Here is a 27,092-nt window from a genome sequence, read left to right as displayed (position 1 = left end):
TAAATGACTAGTTAAAAATGATGTGCCCCAACAAGTAAAGTCATAGCATAATGATACCTTTGCAAATCATTAGCTAATGATTAATTAAAGCAGACAACTGGAAATTGAAGTGCATAGCTTTGACTAATTGTGCTAACTAACACATTCATTTACACTATTATTTAATAAAATATGTTATTAAGTAATTAATACACAATAACACATTGAATTAATAGCAATCCATGTATTTCTTAATCTATTAATCATATTGACTCTTTATTGTTTGCTGCTGCAATAATCATTAATTAATGGTTTAGTTCTTCATGTGTTATACATTAACTCAATATTATCCGTGCATTAGTTAAGCATGAATTAATGCATATTAGTGCACCCGTATTGTAAAGTGTTACCAAACATCTTTTCAAAACCTTGCACTTTGAAATCTCTTTTCCAAAAGCTTGCATTTTTCAGGCCCCAAAAAAGACGTCTTGTGTAAATGAACGGCCAAAAAGCATAAAAAGTTTTCAGGTGAAAACAGTGTTGTGTAAACATAACCTTAAGTGGAGTATTGACCATGCACACCTGACACTCATCTGCCCTTATCACCATCACCATAAATAGCAAACACACACACACTCAGTGTCTGGCCTTGTCTGATTCTACAGACTCACTTGCCTCGCTACCTAACTGCTAGAATTTCCTGTGAGACTCTACCAACGTTGTTACCTCGATCCAGTCTTTATCTATAGTCATCCCACGTCTCCTCTTCTGATCCTATGTGTGTGTGTGCTCTGCAGACCTGTTAGACAAGCTCAACAAGCTCAAACTCTCATTTATCTTTCTATTGATCATCTTTAGCTGACTGTGTTCCTGCAGCTTCACTAATAAACACACCTGTTTGAATTGATCCATCTCTCTACTGTAATTGTAGATCTACGCCTGTACAACAGTTATAAAGATAGATATAAAGTTATAAAAATATCTATTGATCTTACTTTTTGGTGATATAAATAGTAGCAACTGCACCAATTTGCACAATTTTGCTTCTATACGCCTTATTCACGGCAGCGCCATCTTTGATTTTTAATGAGAATGAAAGCGAGGCTGTGAGGGATAGACTTGCATCTCTTCAATGGGCTGTACTGTTATTTACTGTGTTTTCGGATTGTTCTGCTCATGAAACACTGGAAAAATATCTTTCAAAGAAATGTCAGTTGACAAAAAACTCCTGACAATGTAAGCTGTGGAAAATTGTAAGTAATCTAGGAGCTTTATTCCGCTTTTTACAGCGGATGCCATTGGAAACACCGTAAGTCTATCCCTCACAGCCTCACTTTCATACCTGTCATGGCGCTGCTCTGAATAAGGTCTATATTACACTATATGAGCCAGTCAAATGTGATACTAAAATATAACAATTTAAAAAAAAATCTGACTGTTATTTCATATGGCAGGTTTTACAGGCTTAAAAGAATAAGACAATGTGTATTGTATGACAACAAGGTGAGATTTTACACTGTGTTTGCAGTACGTCAATTGCGTGGTGTCTCTAAGGTGTGTTTGTTCTATTGCAAAAGGATCGGCCCTTAGGAATTTACTTTTTGATATTGAGTGTGTTTGGTTCAGCTTTTTTGACATCCTCAGCCTCCAACGTTTCTTTGAGGCTTTGATCTTGTGTTTTTCTATGTCATCTCACTCATCAACTCAACATCAACCAAACACTTCACAGCAAAAGTAGGAATTAATACCACCTATGACTAAGGGTGGCTATACTGAACCACAGATATCCGGTTTGAGCTAACTATGCCAGGATACATTTAAACAGATGTAAAATATTTTTAGTCACTTTGCACAGGATTGTCATTCAACACTCAAAGTACAAGTGACATTTACCACTCTAATTGGCAAGAGAGTAGTTGCAGCAGACTTTCACTGGGGTTAAGTGTCTTGCTCAGGGGTGCAATGGTAATTGCATGTTTGTTATCTAAGCAACTCGGTACCTGCTGGATCACCCTACCTCTCAGTGAATCCACAACCTCCTCATGGCGTATTTCTACCATGGTCACTGATGGGCACTAAGGGAACGTTAACACGACAGCAACGTTTTTCCTTTGCGCTTTCGCGTACAGACGACAACATTGTCAAAATGATCCCCCTTCACACGGATCTGTGAAAACTATTAAAAATGCTGTATTATCCGTGCCAGACCAGTAGTTGGCGATGTCAGTTTGTAAAGAAACATTAAGCACCTATAGACTGTAATATGCACGTAATACGCTTCTGCACGACGTCGCTGTTTTCACAAATTCGCATTTTTGTAGTTTAAACTAAGACAATAACGGTATAATTTTGTTCAAAAAAACCTTGTACTTTAAAACCCGTTTTAGGCCCCTAAAACGCTGTTGTCATATAAATGAACGGCCAAAAAGCATACAAATTTTTCATTTGAAAATGGTGGAGTGTAAAAGGCCCCTAAGTTTTCCACTTTTTAACTTTTAAATTGTTAATTGTTTGGTGGTTTTGGACTGTTTGTACTTGGCGACTTTCCATAGTGTAAACATAAACTATAAGCTTGCAGATAAGTGTTGAAAGTTTTATGAAAAGTTCACGTTTGGTGAACTTTGACTTGTGAATTTAAATGACGACCAATAGTGGATTTACAGTAAACATTACAGACCTCTTGGCTGAATTCAAGAACACAAACTGATTCTTGATGGTATATTTCTAAGTTATTATTATTTATTAAATTTTTTTTATGTGACATATTAAAGGGATAGTTCACTTTGAAATAAATTTTTGATATGTTTTAGCTTACCTCAAGGGCATCCAAGATGTAGGAGTCTTTGTTTCAACAGTATTTTCAATTTTGACATTTTTCGGTCAAACTGTTGTTGTCTGTCAGTCATATAATGGAAATTTAGGGGGTCCACCTCAAAGAGCATGCACAGAGAAGTCAAAATTACACATGATTTAATGACTCGTGAATATACAGTAAGTACACATTGATGGCCTAAGACACGAAATGAGCGGTTTGTGTGAGAAAACGAACAGTATTTATATAGTTTTTACCTCTTGTTAACAGCTATGTTGAACTGATCTGAATCAGATGTCCAACTGAAATGAACTGAACCGTTTCCAACGTTACGCTGGAAATGATCTCTCGCACGTCTACGTCACGCATTGTTTACACTAAGATTTCGGAAGTTTTACCTTTCACTAAACATATTTTGATATATCGAAATCATCTTCCATTGCGATTTCTCATATATCTAAATATGTTTAGTGAAAGGTAAAACTTTCACAAACCGCTCGTTTCGTGTCTTAGGCTATCAGTGTGTACTTGCATTCACGAGTCATTAAATCATGTTTAATTTTGACTGCTCTGTGCATGCTCTTTGAGGTGGACCAAAAAATGTCAATTGCCAAAAACCGCGCTCATTTGTGTGGTTGTGGAATATCTGAGAAGTGGTGTACTATAATCTGTTGGTTGTCCAGTAATTAAATGCACGTATAATAGAACTACACTTTATGTACAAATACATACATATTCTCATGAGATCACGTTGTATTGTCCATGTTGGTCACCCTCTGTTGGTTCAGTGTGTATTGGTCTTTATTTATTCTAAAAAGCAGCATGACATGACATTCAGGTTTGTTGCAGTGTCCAATGAAATTCAAATCCAAAATCTAGTGACCATGATTTTAATTTTATTATTTTTATATATATGTAAATGTAAACCGTACTGTGCAAAAGTCTTAGACACGTTGAGATTTTCACACCAAAAACAATTTGTTTAGGCCAGTTATTTATATATTTTGCTGTATATGTGAGTTGGAAATATCTGTTTCTATTTCCAAACATTCCTTTAGCCATTTAAACCTGAAAAACTACCTTAAAAAATATGTTCAAGTGCACCTAGGACCAAAACTGTTTTAAAGGTAGTCACACCAAATATTGATTGTATTTAGTTTATGCCAGTTTATTGATTAATAAAATCCTCACTTTATAGCATTTTTACACAAGTGCCTAAAACTTTTCACAGTACTGTAGATTTGCAGGTAGGTTTCACTCAAGCTTCTTGTAGACGTTGACACAGTTCTTCTAGATTTAGTCTGACTTGATTATGTGAGATCTATCATCTTTGTGCTGAGCATACCGGCTGTTGTCAGACTCCTTGTGCATACAAAAATCTCACTGGATTATTACAATGAATGGCAAAATTAATGTTTGTAAATGTAAATTGACATTTCTTACTGACACACTACAGCAAAAGCAAAATCATTTTTTGAGTGGTGAAAATACTAACGTGCCTGAGACTTTTGTACAGTACCTATATATATATATATATATATATTATTGTTTTGCCTCTGTTATTGACGGAATCAAAAACCCTTCGACAGGGATCATTTCATTGAGAATAACACCGCTTTTTCATAATCATTCTGTTCCTCTGTGCTTTTTCTGCAGGTGGTTTCTCAGTGGAGTCCGTCCTCACCACACAGGCACTTCTCAAACTCTGCAGAATGAACAGGGCTTTTAACAGGAGAAAGGGTATGAAAATAGAATAGATTTAACTCCTGCTATGTCAGCTGCCAATATGCCAACAAGCCTGACTGACTGATGAAGATGAATGTGCATTTATGAGGGTGGTTGAACTACAGACTGTTTATGTAACTTGTTTTGAGAGACAGAATTCACTGTTACATTAAATTTCCCTGACAGCAAAGTCATTGAAGAACAGTTTGGATAAATGTTTTGTATTTGATTTCTAATTGCGTTTGTTAGATGCACCATAAGGGATGCAGTTCCTTACATATTTTCGGAAACACTTTACAATAAGGTTCATTAGTTAACATTAGTTAACTACATTAGTTAGCATGAACTAATGATGAACAGCGCTTATACAGCATTTATTAATCTTTGTAAACGTTAATTTAAATATTTACTAATACTTTATTAAAATCTTGTTAACATTAGTTAATGTGCTGTGAACTAACATGAACAAACAATGAACAGCTTTATTTTTATTAACTAACATCAACGAAGATTAACAAATACTGTTACAAATGTATTGCTCATGGTTAGTTCATGTTAGTTAATACATTAACTATTGTTAACTAATGAACCTTATTGTAAAGTGTTACCATATTTTCTTACAGGCCCAAACAGATTTAAAACTTACTAAAATCAAGTTTCTCCCCCTCACTTCAAGTTTCCAAGGCTTCATTTCTGGCACTCATCTCTGTTCTTTGTTTTCAATTCCAAAACTCCTCAACACACTCACACTTGGAAAATTTGAGCATCCTTTTCAGACCTGGATTCATAGGTGACAGGTTTGCCTACTTCCAACAGAATGTGTGCCTTCTAGGCTAATGTTTTATTAATGGCAGTGACAGAAGAGCCTCTGGACTTCTTGGCATGGTCACAGCCCATGTTTGGCGAGTTTATCTCCAGCCACAGACACTGCAGTAGTAGGTTGCTTTGAATATTTCATAGCTCTCTTTTGGGATTTGCTCCTTCACTGAAATTATCGTTAAATCCAAACAGGCACTCTCACTCACGACTCTCTTTCTCAGAAGGTGATAATGCTGCTCAATGAACTAGATATTACGTGAGACTTCACATTCATTGACCTTTACAGTCACCGAGGAACAGTTTGCTGTTTGTAAAATGTTCTGCACCATTTGCCCTATTAATGACAAACGGTTCAAAAGGAATATTTTTTTAGGCATAAATGCATAGAATATGAGTTTGAATGATTCATGCCTCAGCAGTACATAAAAATTCTTAAACTGTTAAAGAATTTATCCATGTTTACATACTTTTTTCTCCCTGCAGCTCAGTTGAAACTCATATTGTAGAATAAAACGTTAAAGTCTCTTTAATATTAATCACAGACCTTATTATTTCTCACCGAAATGTAAATTTGCAATTCTAAAATCCAATGAATAATAAACCTGGAATGTGCCACAGTGCATTATTAGGTGATTATGTAATTATTGAAACATTTGTGACATTCTAACTGAAGTATTCAAATCAGGTACTTAAATAAAATTGTAACTAAATCAGGAGTTCACGAATGAGAATTGAATCAGGAAATCAGTGCTTATAGTGTTATGGATATGTAGAATTGTGGTAAAGGTGTGCTGATTTTTAAGGCGTTACTTTACAAATGAAAAAAATACTTGCTTTAAATATTAAAAATATTCTGCAAGTTATTTTTATACATTTTGTAACAAATTAAAAACAAGAATGAGGTTATCTGCTCTTCGTTGGTTAACTGCTTTTAGTTGGTTTAGATATCCCAAAACCCCTCTAAAACTATCAAAATTAGGATGACCAGTGGAAACTACCTTGGTGGAACACAGTGTTTCCCTTTTCGAAAAGGAACTCGCACTGCATCGCTGACGTTATTGGGGAAAGCCCACGGTGTAAACCGGTGTCTAAAAAACGATCCAATCACGGCAATCAAATGTGACCGGCGACAGCCTGTGATGTCACTACTTGTGCGGAAGTATAAAAGGGGCGCATATCATCCTCTTTTCGTCTTCAGGGACTATTTTGTCTGATTCGCACTAGTAGTGACGTTCGATTGCTGTGATTGGATAGTTTTTTAGACAGGTTCACATGGAGGGCGTTCCCCAATAGTGTCATCGATGCAGTGTCTCGTTCCCTGTTCTCAGGGAACAGAGGTTACAGTCGTAACCTAGACTTTTTGCCACAAGGGATGACCTTTATTTAGGTGAAGTTTCGCTATTCTTTTGCAAAAGGTTGAAACTGAAATCATGTTCACAAGATAAATAAGCCTGGCATGATATTAACTTTGGGAATAACTTATATTTTAATATCTAAATTAATGTGATTAAGTGAACTCATCCATGCTCTTGCTTTTCGCCAGTTGTTTTGAATGCTTACCCTTTATGATTATTTGTGTTTAAACTGACAGTTAATCGGTGGGAGCATTACAAAATGACCTTTAGACCTAAGCTCTGGACAGAGATATCCTGCGGTGCAGTAACCTTTTCATAACTCAGTGAGGTACAGGGAAAAGCAAAGGGTAAAGCTAAAAATGGACCTGCATGTCTCCTTTGCACCAAGTTTATTATTTTGACCATGGAAGACCAATGAACTACATGAACCTGTTAATTGGACCAGTGTGGTTTCATTTATACTTGCTTTAATATTTAAAATATTGAAATGACCTAGTAGATCAATGTTATGAATTTTGGAGGTCGCATGACTCAGCAACTTTCTAAGTAGAGACTCTGTACTCTGATTTCTGTGAATAATTATGTTGCTATGTTTTGCCATAAAAGGTTGTGGTGTCCCGGGTTTTTCTTGACTCAAAATGTGGTGAAGTTGGTTGGTGATCTAATAATCAGATGATTGAAGAAAAAAAACATCAAGTTAAAGTCACCATGAAAATAATGAACATAAAGATGAAGCAGACTGACCTCTAGTTTGATGGATCCTCAACTGAGGTCAGTGTGAGCGGCTGGCACACCGAGCCCGGTGGACTTTCTGTCTGCCCTGTCACGGCCAAGGAGGCAGGATTTCAAATCTCTGTCTACATTTGTACTGATATTCAGGAAAATAACACTCTTTCGCTCCTGTGATATTATAAATATAAATTCGAGCATGGCTTTGCGTCATTATGTCACATCTGTACACATAAAGAAGGTGCTATTAGGCTTTGTTGCGTGTGAGGATGTTGGAGACTTTGGATTTCAAAGTGGCTGCAGAAAAAAAAATGAGACTGCAACATGCAAAAACAAGGATAAATATCATAAGGGCATTAAGTCCCGCAATGCTGATGTTGTTAACATTAACAATTTAAGAACAAAGTATAATTTGCAATGCTTTTTTTCCCCCTTAGTTGGTCAGAACAAAAGTGGAGGTTACTTGTTCAGATGACATTTTCTGGTGAAAATTCTTATGTTGGTCATACTTCCAAATATCCACACCGGCGAGGTGTGGATATTCTCCTCAAAACATTGGATTAATCCACGCTGCACATTCTCTCCTCATTCTCTAGCACATTCTCCTCAAAACATTGGATTAATCCACGCTGTGCCATGCCCAGTGATGTAGTGGTGCCTGGAGAAGTGGGTATACTCTTAATTTATGCCCTCAATATTTTTTTAAGCGTCCCAGCAAAGGATGAACGCTCTGTGTTATAAACAGTGACATAAGACTACTACATGTAGTCTTGCATTAGTATTCAATATGCAAGACTATAGAATAAAGTATAATGAATACAATAGAACACATAGAATCAATAGGCTAGTATTCTTGCATATCAGGGCCGCACATATAGTTTTCTAAATACCCAGGTGCCAGGTCCCATAAATGATATTGTTAGGGGGGTTCGGGGGCATGCCCCCCCCCCCCCGAGAAAATTTTGATTTTCCTGATCTCGAAATGAGCATTTTAAGGTGTTTTGATGCCCAAAAAAATGGACAACAGTTAGCTTTAAAAGCATGAAGTAGGCTAGCCTATTTGATCAGGTTCTTAAACATGAGAATCAGTTCCAATTTCAGCGACTTTTCTTTCCTAAATTAATCAATGTTTTTTGGACTAATCTGTTAATTTAATTAATGGTTCAATTGCTCTCTCAAAAATACAGTCACTTGTCGCCACCCTCTGGCTTAATAATGCAATTGGCGCAAACGCAGACAAGCGGAGTTATAGCCTACAAACAGTGAAATGTCAAACACATTCGAAAAAACGTTATACAAATATATTTATACAATAATAATGGCAATATATTTAATAGGGTGTTGTTAAATTGAGCTTATAATTTCCATTGTCTTTAATCAAACTGATTATTTCTGTCGGTCATTTAAAACGTCTATTGAAAATCAGCCGTAGGCTAAATTTGAGCTGCCTACTTGCATCTTAAATACTGTATGATCATTAACTGAAGTGAAGCGTCGCGTTGGGATTCGCGCTCGGCTCGCGCTTCTATGAACAAAAATACTGCATTCTTTGATTGGTCTCACGAACATTTTGACATTGACGAGAAGGTGTTTTGAGTACTGAAGCAGATGAGATCAGATCAGTTATCGTCGCGATGAGAGAATCATTGCAGCAACAAATTAGAGTTAATATTACGGGTACGACTCTAACTGGGTGTTTTTTTATTCACGAAATTGGAGTCGCAACTAAATGATGCGCACCAGAGGGGATTTAGAAGTGGGTATACGCAATGCCGACTGAAAAGGAAGTGGGTATACGCCGTATACCTGCGTATACCCTCCACTACACCACTGGCCATGCCGATTCACAACCCACATAAAGTTGATAATTCCGCGAATAACTGCAATTGCAGATTTCGAACAGAGATGGCGACAAAGAGGAAAAACTATGGACTGCAGCTTTAATATATATAATTAGGGACAATAATTTGATTGTATTTAGGCTACCTCATTTTTGTATACATTACATCATTTCTAAATTGGTATATCTGAAATGATCTCTTAATTTGGCAGTAACCTGCTGAGAGCAGTAAGTATAAATATGAAATTAAAAAAAAAAAAAAATCACATATATAATATTACTACCAAAATTGTTAATGGAAAGTACAATTGAAATCAGAACTGAAATTGTTTAATTCCTTATGGTTCCCAACCCTGATAATGGGAAAACTGTCAGTACAACTCTTTCATTGTGCTAGTAAGTTTTGCACAGACAAGCACAGACATTTTCTTCAGAAACTGTTAAAATCAAGTTTCATTGGTAAAGACATTTGTGCCACCCAAAGCTACAAGCTTTGACATTACTGCAGCAGGGAATGCCTGAGCATTCGTCCTCTCTCTGTCGAGCATTAATTGGTGTGCAGTAAGAGAGTTCAGCTGATTAGTGTGTGTGTCTGTGTGTGTGCGTGTTTGTACCTGTGTGGCGGTGAATGCTGAAGAGCCCGAGTTATAAAGGTGTCAAATAAACAGTGAGAGAGCTGCCTCCTCTTTGGCACAGGATTAGACGGCTTGTCAGCTTCATTATATTATTGTTTTTTTGTTGGCATCGCAGTTCTTATACTCTAAGGGCCATCTCTCTTACTCGCTGTCTCTCTTGGTCTCCTTTAGCGTCCCTTAATCTTTTATTCTGTCTCTCTCTCTTTCTCACCCACAGTTTTTTCTTTTTGTCTTCATTTTTCTAAAGCCGTGTCCTGCTGAGTCAGGTCTAGATCACGGCAGCGTGCACTGCCCATAGAGCCAATTCATCAACCCACAATTTAACTTCCAGCTCAAGGGAGAAAAGAAAGAACAATGAGGGGCCGCTCTTCATCAACACATACAAGGGCAATACAAAATAAAGCACAATATGTCAGTCATCCCTCTAGAAAAAAAAAAATGCCTTTCTGCCTTATAAGTAATATAGACATTCCCTGGAATTCCAGGGGGACCCCCTCAAGGAGGTCCATAATGAATAAGCGGCCTATACCTTCCAACACGAGGACATGGAACAGCGAAAGATGACAAAACTATCATTAAACTCACATTTTTTCACTTTCTGGCTCAATCTAGTTTCCATAAGTTGTTACACACCATGAAAATTCAAATTAAGTCGATGTATTTGATGACCTATATTGCAGCCTGCCAACAGGGGGCCGATTGAAAACGTTTTGGCTTCATTTTTCATTTTTTCCTATTGGAGTTAGACAACACGTCGGTACCCACTCATTGTCGTAATCAAACTTGGATATTATATTGTCACATGGAATCAATGTTTATAAACACTTAATAAACAAACTCCAGCTGGTCCAAAATGCAGCAGCTGGAGTTCTTACTAGAACCTATGGTCGCATGACCATATAAGTGTCACGGAACCACACACGGAAAACAGAAAATCCAGTTGCTGTATATTTAATAATAAGGGCAATCCAAAATCATAGTCATCCAGGCAGGGTTCAAAAATCCAAAATCATCAATCAAATCATAAGAACAAAAACAGGAACTAGGATCACAGACCTCAGAAGTGGCGACAATTACAAGGACTCTGTAAAGAACACTGACACAGACAGGGAATATATACACACAGATCTAACAATGTGGTGGGAAACAGCTGAGTGAACTGATGAACTGATGAGTGACCGACAGAATGCTGGGAAATGAAGTCAAAATGTGAAAGACACCATGAGAACGAGGACCTCTATTGACAACCCAGGCAAACACAACCAGACACTGTGACAATAAGCCCTGTTCTGTTGTTGACAGCATTTTTTTCTATCCTTTTCTCCCGACCCCTGTAGTTCCCCCTTGCAGCCGACTGGGGATCCCTGGACAGTATTAAACCCCCTGCTCTAATTAAACGAGATACGCATGGACCTCAACATTCAACACGCCTACAAGACATTTAATTAAAAGATGAGGTCTGAGTAATCACCACATGAAATTAATTGAAACTGACAACAAATGCAACAGCAGCAGTATAAAGAAAAGCAAGAATAATCAGTTTAATTTATTCATCCTGTGCATTGCTTTGATCTCAAGTACTGCATCACAGTGTTATTATCCTCACATTACACACCTTTCTCAAAGATTCTCGGAAACAAAAACGCTTTTGAAAAGGCTTTCTTTGTGTTTTAGACTTTGGTTTGTTGATTGTTTCATGTTTAAAGCACTGAAATAGGGAGCTGAAAGACAGGAGACCCTTATCGATGTTAAGTGTTTTAAGGGGTCTCTGAGGTAAATATGCAGTGTCAGCTGTGCAGGAGAATCAATAATCCAGTGATTGCAATTCCTGTTTAACTACTGTACATTTTTTCTGTGCCTGTGGTGCATTAAAAAGTTCAGGACAGAACCTGGAGGTACGATATACTGTACTGTATATATAGACTGACTTACTGGAAATAGTCATCTGCCATTACACCTAAATTCTTCATCTTTATTCTCTTTTTACATCCAGATAAACCAAGTATGCACACACCTGAAGCCTTGGTGAGAAGTCATGTTGTGTATAATGCAAAGGTACAGTTTGAGACATATTTCTTATTTGTCCCTGTGGTTCTCTCTGCTTCTTCTGTATGTACTACACAAAAGGGGGTGGGAACAGGCCCTATGCTGCAAATGCACACTGTGTACACCATGTACGTGCATGCATGAATAGACTGTTATTACAGCTCACTGAACCCCCCTTCTGTGACTGTGACCTTCATCATAGTTTTCATCAAATATGGAATGCTACACACTCAAACTCTATGCTTATCAACCCAGTCACCATTACAAACAAAATATAGCGTTAATATATTACTTAAGTCTTTTGACATTGTGTCTACTGTGTGTTTTATGTAGTTCTTGGGAATCACAGATGTGGAGCAGCCCAAAGGGACAGACATGGTCCGTGTGGCTGTCAGGAAGCTGAAGGTATAGTGTGTCCACAGCACTCCACCATTCTGTAAACTTAATAGGCCATAAAATGTGCTCACAGTTCTTCTTCATGCCTGTTTATGAGACAGAAACGGCTATAATAGTTAAATGTAAATATACAGAGATTCTAAAAGGGTAAATTTACTTCCAAAGTTCATATAACAGACTCAAGCCTCATTTTAATGTTATGTGAGTTCCAGTTAAGACAAGGCAAAAGCTACTATATATATGGTTGTAAATGTAAAAGGTCTGCAAAGTTTCAAAAATCAAAGAGCACGACAAATGGAGTTATTGTCTCCTAAAAGAAATAACAGACTCTGAACTGTAGGCTATAGCCTTACCTGTATTTTCATCAGTGATATTCATACAATTTATATTGTGTGTGTGTGCCCATTTTTTTTGGGCGTGTCACCATTTTTAAGAAATAAATTTGCTTAGTTCAAATTCCTAAATATTTGGGTTGTGGCTTAATAACAGCCCGTTCTCATCCCAAGGCGTCATTTAACTGACGTTTTTGACCATGCGTCAACATCCGACGCTTTAGGGCACCCTTTAGCGTCAGTAGTGGACCCGCGTCATCTAACTGACGCTAAGGAAAAGCGTCAGTTAGATGACGCCCTAGGATAGCATGGTCAAAAGTGTCAGTTAGATGACGCCTTGGGATGAGAATGCGTTGTTAATATCCATGGGAAAATGTGGATCACACGCCCACAGAAAAAGTAGAGAACCACAGGTTTAGAATGACCGGATCCTTGATCCTTGAAATAAAAAAGTTTCAGACTATGTGAGAAAAGAGGTGATGCTGCACATTAATGTCCTAAATTAAACTTAATTGTTTAGAGTTGGTGTGCTATTATTATGATTTTCTGCTTATGATTTTTGCCTGATGAATGATGAAATTGGTAATCCCATGAATTTACATTAGGGAATGTTTACATGACTACGTTTTTTTCACATACAGACGACAATGTTGTCAAAATGATTCCTGTTCACATGGACCTGCGAAAATGGCTAAAAACATTGTATTCTGCTGCCAGGCCAGTAGTTGGCGATGTCCCTTTGTAAAGAAAACTCTGCATCTATAGTCTGAACACGTAATGTACACGCTCATGATATCATAGTTTTTACAAATGAAGAGTTCAGATGCAAAAGCCTTTAAGTGCCATTTGAAATTTTCTTCTAGAATAATCATTTTTATCAAGCTTGTATATTTCAGTTCAGTGATTTCACTTAAATGGCAATGATAATTACCTATTAATTGTTATTTAAGTGAAATTACTGAACTTAAATTTACAAGTTTGATAAAAATCATCATTAAAGAAGAAAATTTCAAATGGCATTTAGAGGCTTTTGCATCTGAACTCTTCAAATGTATGTTTTTGTTGTGTACATGGAGTTGTTATCATTTTCAAAAACCATGCACTTTGAAACCAGTTTTCAAAGCCTACGTTTTCAGGCCCCCGAAACGCAGTTTTTTAGTTGAGCCATATATTTATGGACAAGAATATCTTAAAGACTTGTTGTTGGTGGGTTCCTTCAGCTGATGAACTACAATACAATGCAAACAAGGCAACTTTAAGCCAGAAGTGCCTAATGTAAACCAGACTCGGCCCAGACGTTATTGCTATAATGGGTGGTAATGATGTCCTTTTCCTGAGCAATATTTATGTCCAGTTTTGGACTTGACTGTGTATTGCTCTAGAGACGCGTTTGAGCACTACTGCTCTCCTGCAGCATTTAAAAAGGATGAACACCTCCGGCTCAGTCTGCTTTTGTCTTGATAGTAGCCTATGTACTTCCGCTGCATGAGCTGAATCACTTTTGCTTCCTCAGTTTCAAAGACACATCAAGAAGTCAGAGGGGCAGAAAACTCCTAAAGTGGAGCTTCAGATCTCTATTTATGGTGTGAAGATATTGGACCCTAAAACTAAGGTAGGTTTTTTCAAATATAAAATTGTCTGTGTTCAGTCTCAGGAAGTGCTTGATGTAATTTCATGCATGGCAACCCTAATTTAGACCCGAACAATCAGAGCAATTTATTCAGCTCCATAAACTACCCCACTATTATTCTCACATCTGCTCTGAAAGAACAATGGAGTGCAATTTAACTGAAAATGAAATGTGCTATCTTATCTTTCAAACATTTACTGTTTAATGTCATGCCAATTAAGTTCAGTTAGCACAACTGATGAATTATCTCATTCCAATATTTAATGAATGTAACTAATTCTGACCAATTAGCACTTGATAAATGCAATAAGATGTGTTTGTTCAAACAAAATAGCTTTAATAGCTCTGTCAGGATCTGAAAAGAGAGCCAATGTTTGTGAACAGTTTTTTAGAACAATCATCAATAGATTTTTCTCCCATTTTAGTCATTTTTTAGAATAGAAAAACAATACATTCTGAAAAGTATTATGAATTATATACAAATTTATATTATATTTTAGATATTATTTTAGTGATTACATGGTCTTTCAAATGACATTACTACATGGACATCTAGGCTCAAACAATTAAAACAACAATTTTTTTAAACATTGTGGAAAATCAACAGAATTATCCCTGTTATATTTGTAACTTGTTAAGAATACAAATTAAAGACCAAAAATGCCTATTTTCCATTTCTAAAGAGAAGGTGTCAGGTTGTTGGAAGCAGAATCTTCTCACATGAGAAATAGTTTCTGTTTGTAATGTGAGATATTTTGCTAGATATTTGCAGCATCTGCGCAACCACGGGAAAACACAGCAATAACCAAGGGCGATCGCTTCTGGGCATCGGAATCGCTTCAGGGCTTTAAATTCTCAATGGGGGAAGACTTAATGCTACGTGAATTTGCAATTTCGCTTGAAATTTGATTGCAATATCCCTTATAGACTTTAGTGAGTTCGTTATGCTTCAGTGCTTGTCAGTCTGGATGAGAAAGAACATACAGAGAGGATGTATGAGTCACATCAGCTGTGAAACCACATATCTATCAATCGTCATTTACATTTACAGTTCATTTACCTCATTTACAATTAAACTTTGCCCTTTCACACGCACACCGCTTTTGTCCATGTCAAAGTGTCTGTCATTGGATGTTGATTTTGGGACACTATACCGAAATTGATGTGATTGTTGCAGATAAAATAAAGTATTTCTTTGCCAATTAAACTGTAAAATGGTTTTCGGGAAATATGCACAATCTTGATCAAGATAGCCTTCATCACAAAATTGATCCTCATGAAATCTAATTTACAGGAAGGAGATCACACTTATATTTAAGTGAAAATTAACATATATTATGTAAACCTTAAAGCTCCAAATCAGTAATTGGTTTTAGTAAGATCGATTTAAATTAAACAAGTTAGTTCAGTCGAATTAACTTTTATGAGTATATAGAACTTTCTTTTTCTTTTGAGTTCACAAAACTGACACATTTTAAGTAATCTGAATTGTTTCGTTGTTTTTTGAGTCTTTTCTAGACAAACTCAAGTTTAACTGGAACTGGGCAGGGATTTCTATTTCCATGCATGCTTTGCCATGACAATCGAAGGGGTGGAATTGCTGAAATTAAGCGTTATAATGTTTTTTTGTGCAAGATTAATGTTGTGGAAGATTTATTGTTGGGTTTTTTGGGTTTTTTTCATCATAGAGCATGATCTTAGTTTGAGAATAGAAATACTGTATGTTACATTTTCTATATTGCCACACTCATTCAGCAATTGCTATGGTATACTAATGCACCCCAAAGCATAGTGTTTCTAATTAGCAAGTTAGAATTTACAGAATTTCTGAAGTTTCCACTACTAAAAATATTTAAGTTTTTACATGATAATTTTAAGTGAAATTAATAAGTTAGCTTGCCCAAATAATTTAAGCCAAGAGTAATTCAATTGCGCATATACAAAATACAAATCTGACAGTTCTGCTTACTTCAAAATTTTTAAGTTAAGAAATTCAAATTGCCTCAAAAAACATTGGACAACTTATTCGGGTTTACAGTGTCAATACTGTAATCAGTTAATAGTCATATTGTCTGTTTGATGGTGCTGAGGGGTATGACATATCCTCATCAGTTTTTGAAACAGCTCTAGGCAGGAATGTATCTATTTCAAGGAAGCATCTCTAGTTGTTGAGCAGTCTGAGCTGAGTTTTCATTTTGTTCATGCTGGAAAATGTTATTTTGAATGCTTTGAGAGCTGGTTGAGGCTGTTATCAGTGGCTGAAAGCAAAAACATAATGTTCTTGAGCACAGAAAAATCCTCTAGTTTATCACTTTTCATTCCAGTGAAATCGCAGTGTCCAGTGTCCCATGCGTTTATACACCGAGAAGCATCTGCAATTTTGCTTACAATATGTTATATAAGGGCAGATTAAATGAATGGTTCAGCGAGAACTATGTCTCTATGTAATGAGTTAATAAAAATTCTGATTCAAGCTGATAGAAGAGTAACACAACAAAGCCATAACACGTACAACCTTGAGGTGGATGGGCTACAACAGCAGAAGACCCCACTCATCTCCATTACAAATAGGAAAAAGAGGCTATAATTTGTAAGACAGTTGAAGACTGGAAAATATTGCCTGGTCTGACGAGTCTTAATTTCTGTTGAAACATTCAGATGGTAGAGTCAGAATTTGGCGTAAACAGAATGAGAACAATGATCCATCATGCCTTGTTACCACTGTGCAGGCTGGTGGTGGTGGTGTAATGGTGTAAGGGATGTTTTCTTGGCACACTTTAGGCCCCTTAGTGCCAATTGGGCATCGTTTAAATGCCACGGCCTACCTGAGCATTGTTTCTGACCATATCTATCCCTTTATGGCCACCACCCATCCTCTGATGGCCACTTCCAGCAGGATAATGCACCATGTCACAAAGATCGAATCATTTCAAATTGGTTTCTTGAACATGACAACGAGTTCACTGTACAAAAATGGCTCCCACAGTCACCAGATCTCAACCCAATAGAGCATCTTTGGGATGTGGGGGAACGGGAGCTTCGTGCCCTAGATGTGCATCTCAATATAGGCCAACATTTCTAAAGAATGCTTTCAGCACCTTGTTGAATCAATGCCATGTAGAATTAAGGCAGTTCTGAAGGCGAAAGGGGGTCAAACACAGTATTAGTATGGTGTTCCTAATAATCCTTTAGGTGAGTGTAAATAATAAGTGCTTCTCATGCATGTGAAATATGCTAATGTTAAAAATGTATAAATTTGTTCTCTCGTTGGTTAATTTTGGGAGAAACAACTGAAAAAAAAAAATCAACATTGTTGAAAGAGCCTTAAAAATTTAAACCCCTGAGCAACAAAAAAAAGTTTTCGATTTGTTGCTTTTTGCTTCAAAATAGGTCAGTCATTCCAGTGAACCTTTCATCTCAGTTCAACTGTCCTTCTTGTTCCAGGAGATGCAGCATAACTGCCAACTTCACAGAATGTCCTTCTGTGCAGATGACAAAACAGATAAAAGAATCTTCACCTTTATCTGTACAGAACCCGAGACGAAGAAACACCTGTGTTACGTGTTTGACAGTGAAAAATGTGTAAGTAAATAAGCTTGTGATACCTAACAAATGTTACATACAGTAGAAATATGGTTTGTTTATTGATTGCAACGTGTGCAAATCTTACCCAGGCGGAGGAGATCACTCTTGCTATCGGACAAGCCTTTGATCTCGCCTACAAAAAGTTCCTAGAGTCTGGTGGAAAAGATGTAGAGACGAGGAAACAGATTGGAAACCTTCAGAAACGAGTAAGATTATGTTCATGGATTACTGCACACACACACACACACACACACACGTTCGAGATGCAGATATGTGCCCAGAATTCTTCATTCTCACACGAACACGCTCATAGCAGGATGATTCTTGGGTACTTCTGGCCATACTAAACATACCTTTCACTAATTTATTTTGTAAAAGAATTTTGTCATTTATTTCTTAATGCAATACAAATTCCCAACATTTCGATTTTATATTGTGTTAATTTTCTGTGATGGAAATTATGGTGGTGAAAATGACATTTTTAAGATTTTTTTAAATAAAATGGCTCTTTTGTCTTGCTGAGGTTACTGTTATTGCTAGATCATGTGTATCCTAAATACAGAAAAAAACAACTTTTTTGCATAATTAAATTACGGTCTGACCAGAAAGGAAACAATAGAAGTATGCTTGATGTTTATCTTGATTTTGTTCGTTTTCTTCAGAAATTCGTCAAATCAGCTTAAAGTCCACCTGAAAATAATTATATCCCTTAAAACTTATCTTTGATCACAAAAATGACATATTTAAACATTTTTTCCTTGAAAACAAATTATCGATACCTTTTAATCGCTTGAATGTAACTACACCCTTTCCTCATTTAATACACAGCGTTTTATGAATATGCAAATTAGCCCCACCTCCACTCACTCATACTGCTCAAAGATCCAATTGTTGATGATCACATGTTGACGTGATTGGTTACAAGGTAGTTTGTGATATCTTTTTTTCACTGCAATTTAAAGAGAAAATACTCAGCAATGGTGTTGACTTATGAATTTGCACATGGTTTGTCTTAAAGCATATTGAAAACATCACATATAAACATTATAAACTTGATTTTTACCACAGGGGGATTTGTAATTATTCATTTTTTATTACAGATTTTAAAGTTTAAGATTAAGTGTGGGTCTAAGACAAGGGTAAACCAATAGAATATTATTTGATGGATGCATGTGCATGTGCAGCCATTTGTCAATTGAATTTGTAAATTGAATGTGTCTAGCTAATCCTCTTTCAGTTATTTTGTGCTTGTTATACTGCATGCTTCATATTCTAAACTGGTATTTCTTACCTTAATATTTTAATGTCATAATTATGAACACTGGTTTGTAGCGTGAATAGTTTTGCCATTTACTGCACATTGTTATTGTTGTAGTTATTTACCTATAGCAGCTGAGGAATCATGCTGTGTTCATGTGCTATGGTAATTATGGTAAATATTAAAAGCCGACGTGGAAAATGCACATGAACACCCCCTCATGTGGGTATTTTCCACTGGGCAACTCGTAGAATATTTTGATGGACGAGTTGCCGAGATGAGATAACCTTTAAACTTTTAAAAATGGCGGAGAGCAACGCAAGAGTCGTGAATGGTAAAAATTTATATTATTCATGATCTAGAAAATATATGGCATATTATTTACCTTTTGAGTTTTGATAAATCATTTTCTTGCTGTTGCAGATGACTTAAGCAATCTAAAATAGTTTTAGCTAAATAACAGGTCTGGATCTCCATGTTTTTACCACATTACGACAACAAAAGCACTTGAACGCAACACACTGGTAAATACCAGTTCACAAGTGGAAAATATCCTACTTTCCATAGCACGTGAACGCAGCATCAGAAGTCTCACACATTCAAAGAAAAAAAGCTTAGTTCTGAAAAGTGGCAAAAGTAAATGATGAAAGCATGATAAAAAGTTTCCAAGATTTTGTTCATGTTGTCTTTGAATTAAAAGTTAACCCCTGAGACATAAAAGGGCTCGCAGTAAAAAGAAACACCCACCGATTTGAGAGTTGATTCTTATAGGAACATGTCAACAAACTGCAACATAGAGGAAGGCTTGCGGTTGTTTTGCACTGATTTGGGGGAAAAAATGTGGATGTGATCGTAGTTGGGGAGATATGGGGAGAACTTTTTGTAGACTGGTGCACACAAGGGTTTGGGAAGGGGGGTGGGTCTGATATTTGAGTTGTTGTCAATAAACAGGCTTCCTTTAAAAAGTTTCATTCTACAAACTTTGCCAATTTCAATCTGTGAATCCTCATGGCTTATGCGTCAATTTTGGATACTGTAACCTGTTAATATAGGTGCTGCTGAAATATAAAAAGCAGAGCTCACATGTGCAACAGGCACATGTCAACAATTGTTTCTTTTTTAGGATAAATATCGAAGACAAAGTTGATAAACTTAAATGAAACATGTTTGTTCAACAACGGTCTTTTCTGTCTGCTGACTGCTTCCCTGATTTATATTCCAGTATGCTGCATTACAATATCTGTAAAAATGCTCCTTTTCATAATATACTGTATGCTGCTTACATCCAGCTTTCTTTGAAGTGTAAATACGACTAAAGATAGACTAATCTAACCAGAATAATCCTGTTAACAGGCTGTGGGTTGTCCCAAATGCCAAAGACTTATGTAAAATGTTTGCATGTGATTGACAAATAAAAATGTGAATCTTTTTATTCAATATGTGCTTATGTTAATTGAAGATTCAGGATTTGGAGATGGAGAACTCAAAACTGAAGAAGAAGCTGAAAGAGCTGGAGGATCAGCTGATGGATCCTCGCTGCTCACAAGTACGTTCAGTAGGAAATGAGTCTTGCTTATCATTCCAGTTGGATGCTGCTCCAATCTCAATGATTCAGCTCTCTTTTAGTTCATTAAAATGTTTGTTTTTCTCTCCTATCTACCTACACCACATGTTTCCCCCTTTTCGTTATTCCAATCTATCTTTTGCTCTCTCTCTCTCTCTCCCCCTCAACCCCCAGTGCCCTTTTTCAGCACCTGCATGTTAATGTCTCTAATGAGCCGTACATTTTGCAGAGGCCGTCTGCCTTGTCCTGGTGTGGTGATGTCACATCACTGTCCAGCCTAGAGATCTCCTCTGTCACTCTAACGCCTGTCAGCTCACCCGATTCCAGCCAATCAGCAAGCTTGCTCACCCCTCCTCCTGCTAAGCCCACCCAATTACAGTCCTCAAGTGGTTACATCGTGCCACGACCTCGTGTAAATGTCTCATACACAAAAATAACACAGTTCACTTTGCATGCGATTCACTTAGTCAGTATACAATCTTACTCTTTTTTAATTTGAATCTTTAATTCATAAAGGAATAGTCCATCCAAAAATGAAAAATCTATCATTTACTCTCACGTGGTTCCAAACCTGAATGGCTTTTTTCTTTGATTTCAGAATGTCCAGACTATACTCTTTTCCATACAATGCAATATAGCAATGGATGAACTATTTCTTTAATGCAGTAGTGGTTCTCAATTTTGGAGGGGTGACACTTTTAAAATAAAAACCTTACACCATCCCCCTCATTATCAAATGTTAAATAATAAGAAGAATTAGTAGTTTTGTTGAATGGTTTTGTGAACGGCGCAAGTGCACTTAGGGCATATTCGAATCCACTTTTGCTAGTTTAACGACGGGAAAAATGGTCGACCTACCCGGTGCATGGTCTAAAACGGTTTAACCCTATTCTCTTAATGAATAATGGGTGTGTTTTGGGCTTACGTGCAATAAACCAATCAAAGTCTCATGTCCTATTCCCTTTAAAAGCCAGTTGCGCTTGTATCATGGCGGATTGCTATTTACATGGCGGAATTTGCAAGAGACAGCACGCATCTCCAGAGAGGAAACGGATCTGCTCATTCGCAAGGTTAAAGCTCACAAGCAGACCATCTATGGGACAAGCCAATTTCCACCATATCTTTATGTACACAATAATAATCGTTTACATTGTAAACCTTTCATTTTTAATATTTTTCATGTTTGTGGTGTGTGTAAAAAGCAGAGTGTCTGTAGACGCTCTGTAGACACATATAAGTAATGTGCCCTTAAAATAACAACTTTCGTCGCACTGCATTGTGCCGGGTGTATGATAGGGCCCAAAGTCTCTGCTTTAAGAAATTCGAACAATAAATACCATTTTGGTGCTGTCTGTAGTGCCTCGGTTCAAGCGGTACGTGAACCAATCATCTCAATTCCTAGTAGCTATAGCGCAAAATGAATGAACATCAGAAGGTATGTTGTTTCAATCGCAGAAAGACGTCAATATAGACCATTTTTCAAGTTAAAGTCCACCGACGTTAATCTTCTAACTCTCCTGATTTGGTTGTCGTACAAAATGGTGGATTCAGTGTTGTGACGTTCAACGTAATCAAACTCCTGGGTGAAGGATGAATTTGTTTACTACTCAGTGAATGCTATACATAGAAGAAACCTCATTTGTTGTCACGTCTGCCATTAATGTGGTACATTTGAATGCTGAAAGATTTTAAAAATAGGGAAGTCTCCCCACCTTTTGAGAACCACTGCTTTCTTTTTTCTTGCACATAAATAAGAACTAAATACCTAAATAAGGAACACATAGTAATAAAATCTATACACAGGATTTACAGTTAAATGCTTATCACACAAATGAAGTCATATCTTACATTTGGGCTGGTTCTGAGGCCTTTATAATGATATTTTTGTTGTCAATGTTATTAGGCTGGAAGCATACAAGCTAGAGCGCCCTCCACTGACATATTTGATATGGTTCCATTCACCCCTGAGTCTCCAATATCGAGACGGTTGAATTGTAACGGCATCTCATCTCCGTACCTGCTTCCAAAAGACAGAGGTGGGGGGCTCCTTATTTGTGCCGTCTCACTTAGATGAATGTGTTACATTTTCAAAAACCTGAAGGCAAAATCCATATTTGCTAATGTTATGCTTCTCCATAAAATGGTCCATTTGAGTTGAAAACAAATGGAGCCAGTGTGTATAGATGTTATATGAAGACATTTGTTAGTAAATGGTTGTGAATTTCACTTTCAGTTCCAAGGCACTGACAAATGTGTTTAGTGATGAGTTAATTATATATAATATATTATTATATTTATAAATATAAATTTATGATTCAGACTTTGCAAGGGGTGGTTCATGAACGATTGCACCCTTCTGCTAAAGACAAAATATTTACTACTTTTTGTCTGGTTGTGCTGTAGATATAGACCTGTTTGGAGCAGAACCATTTGATCCGTTTATTTGTGGACCTACTGTCTTCACTCCAGACATCCAGTCCAAACTAGATGAGATGCAGGTAAGCACATTTATTTAGTTTTTAATCGTTCATTTACATATTCAACCATATTAAAATTCTGATCAATATGATTATGTTCATGTTAAAAATATATATTGGTGGATAATCAATATGGTACCAATAAATTATGCATGATATTATTCTGTAAAATCTATTTTATTTTTATAGTATCATCTACTAAATATTGTAGAATTAAAGCACAATCTTTATATTCTCTATAACTCTACAACAGCTCTACTTGTTTATGTATCATAAGGTTTTAATTTGGTCTCTGACGTAATGTGCAATATCTCCAAATTGAAATGCTATAAAATAGGTGTGAATCATTTTGAACATGTTGTTGATATGGTTTGAATAGGATTATGACAGAATTCTTGATATGGGAAAGTGTCACAGACAAAAGCAGTAGAAGCAGCTAACATGATTGTCAGACTTTATTAAAAGACCAAAGCATACGAGGAGTATTTGGCAACATTCACCCCACTATAGACTGTTTTTAATTCCCATTCCAATAATCCAGAGGATTATGGAAGTTTCCATTTCTGAGGACATCCCACCTGTTATGAGATTATTAGACCCTATCATTTGCACTCCTGTGTCTGTAAATCCTGTAATCCTGAATAATTCAATTATCTTCATCTCTCTTTTCACCCTTAATGCCACCCGCAACCTCTCAGCGGCAGAGATGGTTTGTACACTTTCATTTGTGATTCACCTCACGGTATATCAAGTATTTTGATATGCTTTTACAAGATTTACAAGCATGACTTTTGCTGTATCTATGTATGGTGTTTTGCTGTGTTTAAATGGTGTTATGGTCTTAAAGGGATAGTTGACTTTGAAATACATTTTTTATATGTTTTAGCTTACCTCAAGGGCATCCAAGATGTAGGTGTCTTTGTTTCCACAGTATTTTCAATTTTGACATTTTTCGGTCAAACCGTTGTTGTCTGTCAGTCATATAATGCAGGTATGGGGGTCCACACATTGATGGCCTAAGACACGAAACGAGCGGTTTGTGTGAGAAAATGAACAGAATTAATATCGTTTTTACCTCGTGTAACCACAGCTATGTCCAACTGATCTGAATCAGATGTCTATCTGAACCGAACTGAACCATGTCAGAGCGTTCCGCCGGAAGTGATCGCTTACGCGTGTACATCACTCAGTGTTTACACAGTGATTTCGGAAGTTGTAATAAAAACTTTCACTAAACATATTTAGATTTATCAAAATCGTCTGCCATTGCGATTTCCCATATATCTAAATATGTTTAGATCTTCACAGTGAAAGGTAAAACTTCCGAAATCTCTGTGTAAACACTAAGTGACGTACACCAGTGATGCGCGGGTCAATGTATAAACGAACCGCAACCGACCGACGTTTTCAACTACCCGCCCGCAACTCGGACCGCAAAAAAAAGTAAAAAAATATTGTACCCGACCCGCTTCCTGACCGCATTTTTTAAAAGTAGTAAATGCTCATCGGAGCGTTATTGGGCCATAGATGTGCAACAACACAGCATCGCAAGAAGACGTAGGCCTGGCCTACACATAACAAAGGCAAAGCCAGCACTTTGGTCATCATATTTCATTATTTCAGCAAATGTCACCCACACTTTTACTCTTTCTATTTGTGTATTTGCGGAGCTTCCACTCCCCAGTCTTCACCTTTTCTCTTGCCGCCTCCATCTCTGCAGACTGTAATGATCGTGAGCGAATCGTTCTTTTGAACCGGCTCTTTTTAGTGAACCGGTCGAACCAGTACACTAAATCGAACTGAATCGTTCGAAACAGTTCGCGTCTTGCGTCAGTGCTGATCCACAAGTTAGTTACTTACTTTCAGACATGCCTGACAGTCGCCTCCGAATCGAAATAAATCAATATCCTGAATTATATTTTACTCCAGTAACTCCAACAGTTCACTGAACCGAGACTGTTGAGAGAAGTGATGAGCACGAGCAGCTGATACTGCGCATAGATACTGCGTACTACCGAATGCACAGGGACAGCAGTTCTCGAATCACCAGTATAGAACCGAGAACTGTTTAGACTGAGCTTGTGTGTTATCTTCGTGCCAGTTATTCAGCCAATAATGTGTAGGGCTGTATATTTCATCAAAAATTGTGTCTAGTACTAATACAAATGTTTAATTGGCATCTTTTTTCAAACGACCCGACCGACCGCGACCCGAATATCATTAAAAACATTTTTGGATGACCCGTAACTGCGGGTGACCGCAGGCACCCGCTCATTTCAGATCAACCCGCGCATCACTGACGTACACGCGTAAGCGATCACTTCCTGCGGAACTTTGGACACGGTTAAGTTGGACATCTGATTCAGATCAGTTGGATATGGCTGTTAACATGAGGTAAAAACGATATAAATACTGTTCGTTTTCTCGTTTTCTCGTTTTGTGTCTTAGGCCATCAATGCGTACTTACATTTGCCAGTCATTCGTGTTTAATTTTGACTTTTCTGTGCATACTCTTCGACGTGGACCCCCAGACCTGCATTATATGACTGACATACACCGGTTTGACCAAAAAATGTCAAAATTGAAAATGCTGTGGAAACAAAGACACCTACATCTTGGATGCCCTTGAGGTAAGCTAAAACATATCGAAAATTAATTTCAAAGTGAACTATCCCTTCGAAGGGATACTGTTATTCCTTTAACAATGACGAGTTGATGCATACCTCTGTCGTCTCAGTCCGTGCGCTCAATCGCTCTGGCACACGAGACACTTTGATCGCACTTAACTAGCCCAGTTCATTCAATACGGGCCAAGCAGACAAGCGACCAAACACCTCCACGTTTTCCCTATTTAAATACAGTTACACGAGTAGTGGAACTCGACCTATACTAGGACGGTGATACAAAGTAAAACATTGCGCTTTTCTAAGCGTGTAAAGTGGATAACTATATTATATGGCAGAATACCACAGCGATTGAGTGCATGCACTGAGACGACAGAGGTATGTACTGTATGAACTCGTCTTAGTTAAGGGAATCACATACGTAGTTTAACATGAAAAAACAGTGAAGTATACCTTCAACGGGATAGTTTACTCAAAAATAAATATTCTGTCATTAATTACTCACCCTCATGTCAAACTTGTCAAACAAATGAAGATCTAAGGGCTTTCTGTCCCTCCATTGACAGCTACGCAACTAGCACTTTTCAAAATGTTTTTAAAGTGATCATAAAACAAATCCACATGAATTGTGCGTTTTAGTCCAAATTTTCTGAAGCGACACGATCACTTTGAACAGATTGAATTTAGGCTTTTATTTACATATAAACATTCATCAGCTCACACATCTCGAGTGTATAGCAGATTCACTTAATGTTTATATGTCAATAAAAGCCTAAAATCAATCTGTTCATCATATAAAAACGATTGTGTCTCTTCAGAAAATTTGACTATGGATTAGTTTTAATCTCTTTAATGAACTTTTCGAAACATCAAAGTGGTAGACCTCGGAGGGACAGAAAGCTCTCAGATTTCATCAAAAATATCTTAATTTGTGCGAACGATTAGTAATTAATGACAGAATTTTCATTTTCGGGTAAACTAACAATTTAATAGGTTAGTTTACATAAATTGTGCAGAACTGGATTTATGGTCAAATATATTAAAATTGAGCTGAAAGTTGTATAGACTTATTAATCCAAGACAAAGGGCTGGGGTGAACTTTGTCAATGACAGGCATTTAGTTCTGCAGTTGCGGATTCTTTGTGGTGCTGGTTATTGTATGCATGGCATCTCGTTGTTTTTTCAGACTAAATGAAATTTTTGTTTACACACACATAAGCAGTACCATGGAAGCTGGATGTAGTTTCAGCCCTAAGCTTATTTTTTTCAATGTGTAATATGAAGAA

General features: G+C 37.0%; 1 protein-coding gene across 3 annotated transcripts in view; it reads left to right on the top strand.

The window, feature by feature from the left end:
- gulp1b (GULP PTB domain containing engulfment adaptor 1b) overlaps positions 1–27,092 on the top strand; it is a 58,547-nt gene that overhangs the window by 30,412 nt on the left and 1,043 nt on the right. The window contains exons 2-12 of one of the 3 annotated variants that reach the window (XM_039689437.2): positions 4,448–4,531; positions 11,888–11,949; positions 12,274–12,345; positions 14,182–14,280; positions 17,743–17,880; positions 17,973–18,089; positions 20,601–20,687; positions 20,935–21,117; positions 22,609–22,741; positions 23,109–23,203; positions 23,881–23,891. In XM_039689437.2, coding sequence (XP_039545371.2) covers positions 4,448–4,531; positions 11,888–11,949; positions 12,274–12,345; positions 14,182–14,280; positions 17,743–17,880; positions 17,973–18,089; positions 20,601–20,687; positions 20,935–21,117; positions 22,609–22,741; positions 23,109–23,203; positions 23,881–23,891 — 1,081 coding nt within the window. The remainder of the gene's footprint in view (positions 1–4,447; positions 4,532–11,887; positions 11,950–12,273; positions 12,346–14,181; positions 14,281–17,742; positions 17,881–17,972; positions 18,090–20,600; positions 20,688–20,934; positions 21,118–22,608; positions 22,742–23,108; positions 23,204–23,880; positions 23,892–27,092) is intronic. The other 2 variants (XM_039689436.2, XM_039689439.2) reach the window with 2 other exon arrangements.

The sequence above is a fragment of the Pimephales promelas genome, chromosome 8 (genome assembly GCF_988280905.1).
Source record: "Pimephales promelas chromosome 8, fPimPro1.hap1.1, whole genome shotgun sequence".
NCBI lineage: Eukaryota > Metazoa > Chordata > Actinopteri > Cypriniformes > Leuciscidae > Pimephales > Pimephales promelas.
This window is presented reverse-complemented; position numbering and strand designations above follow the sequence as displayed.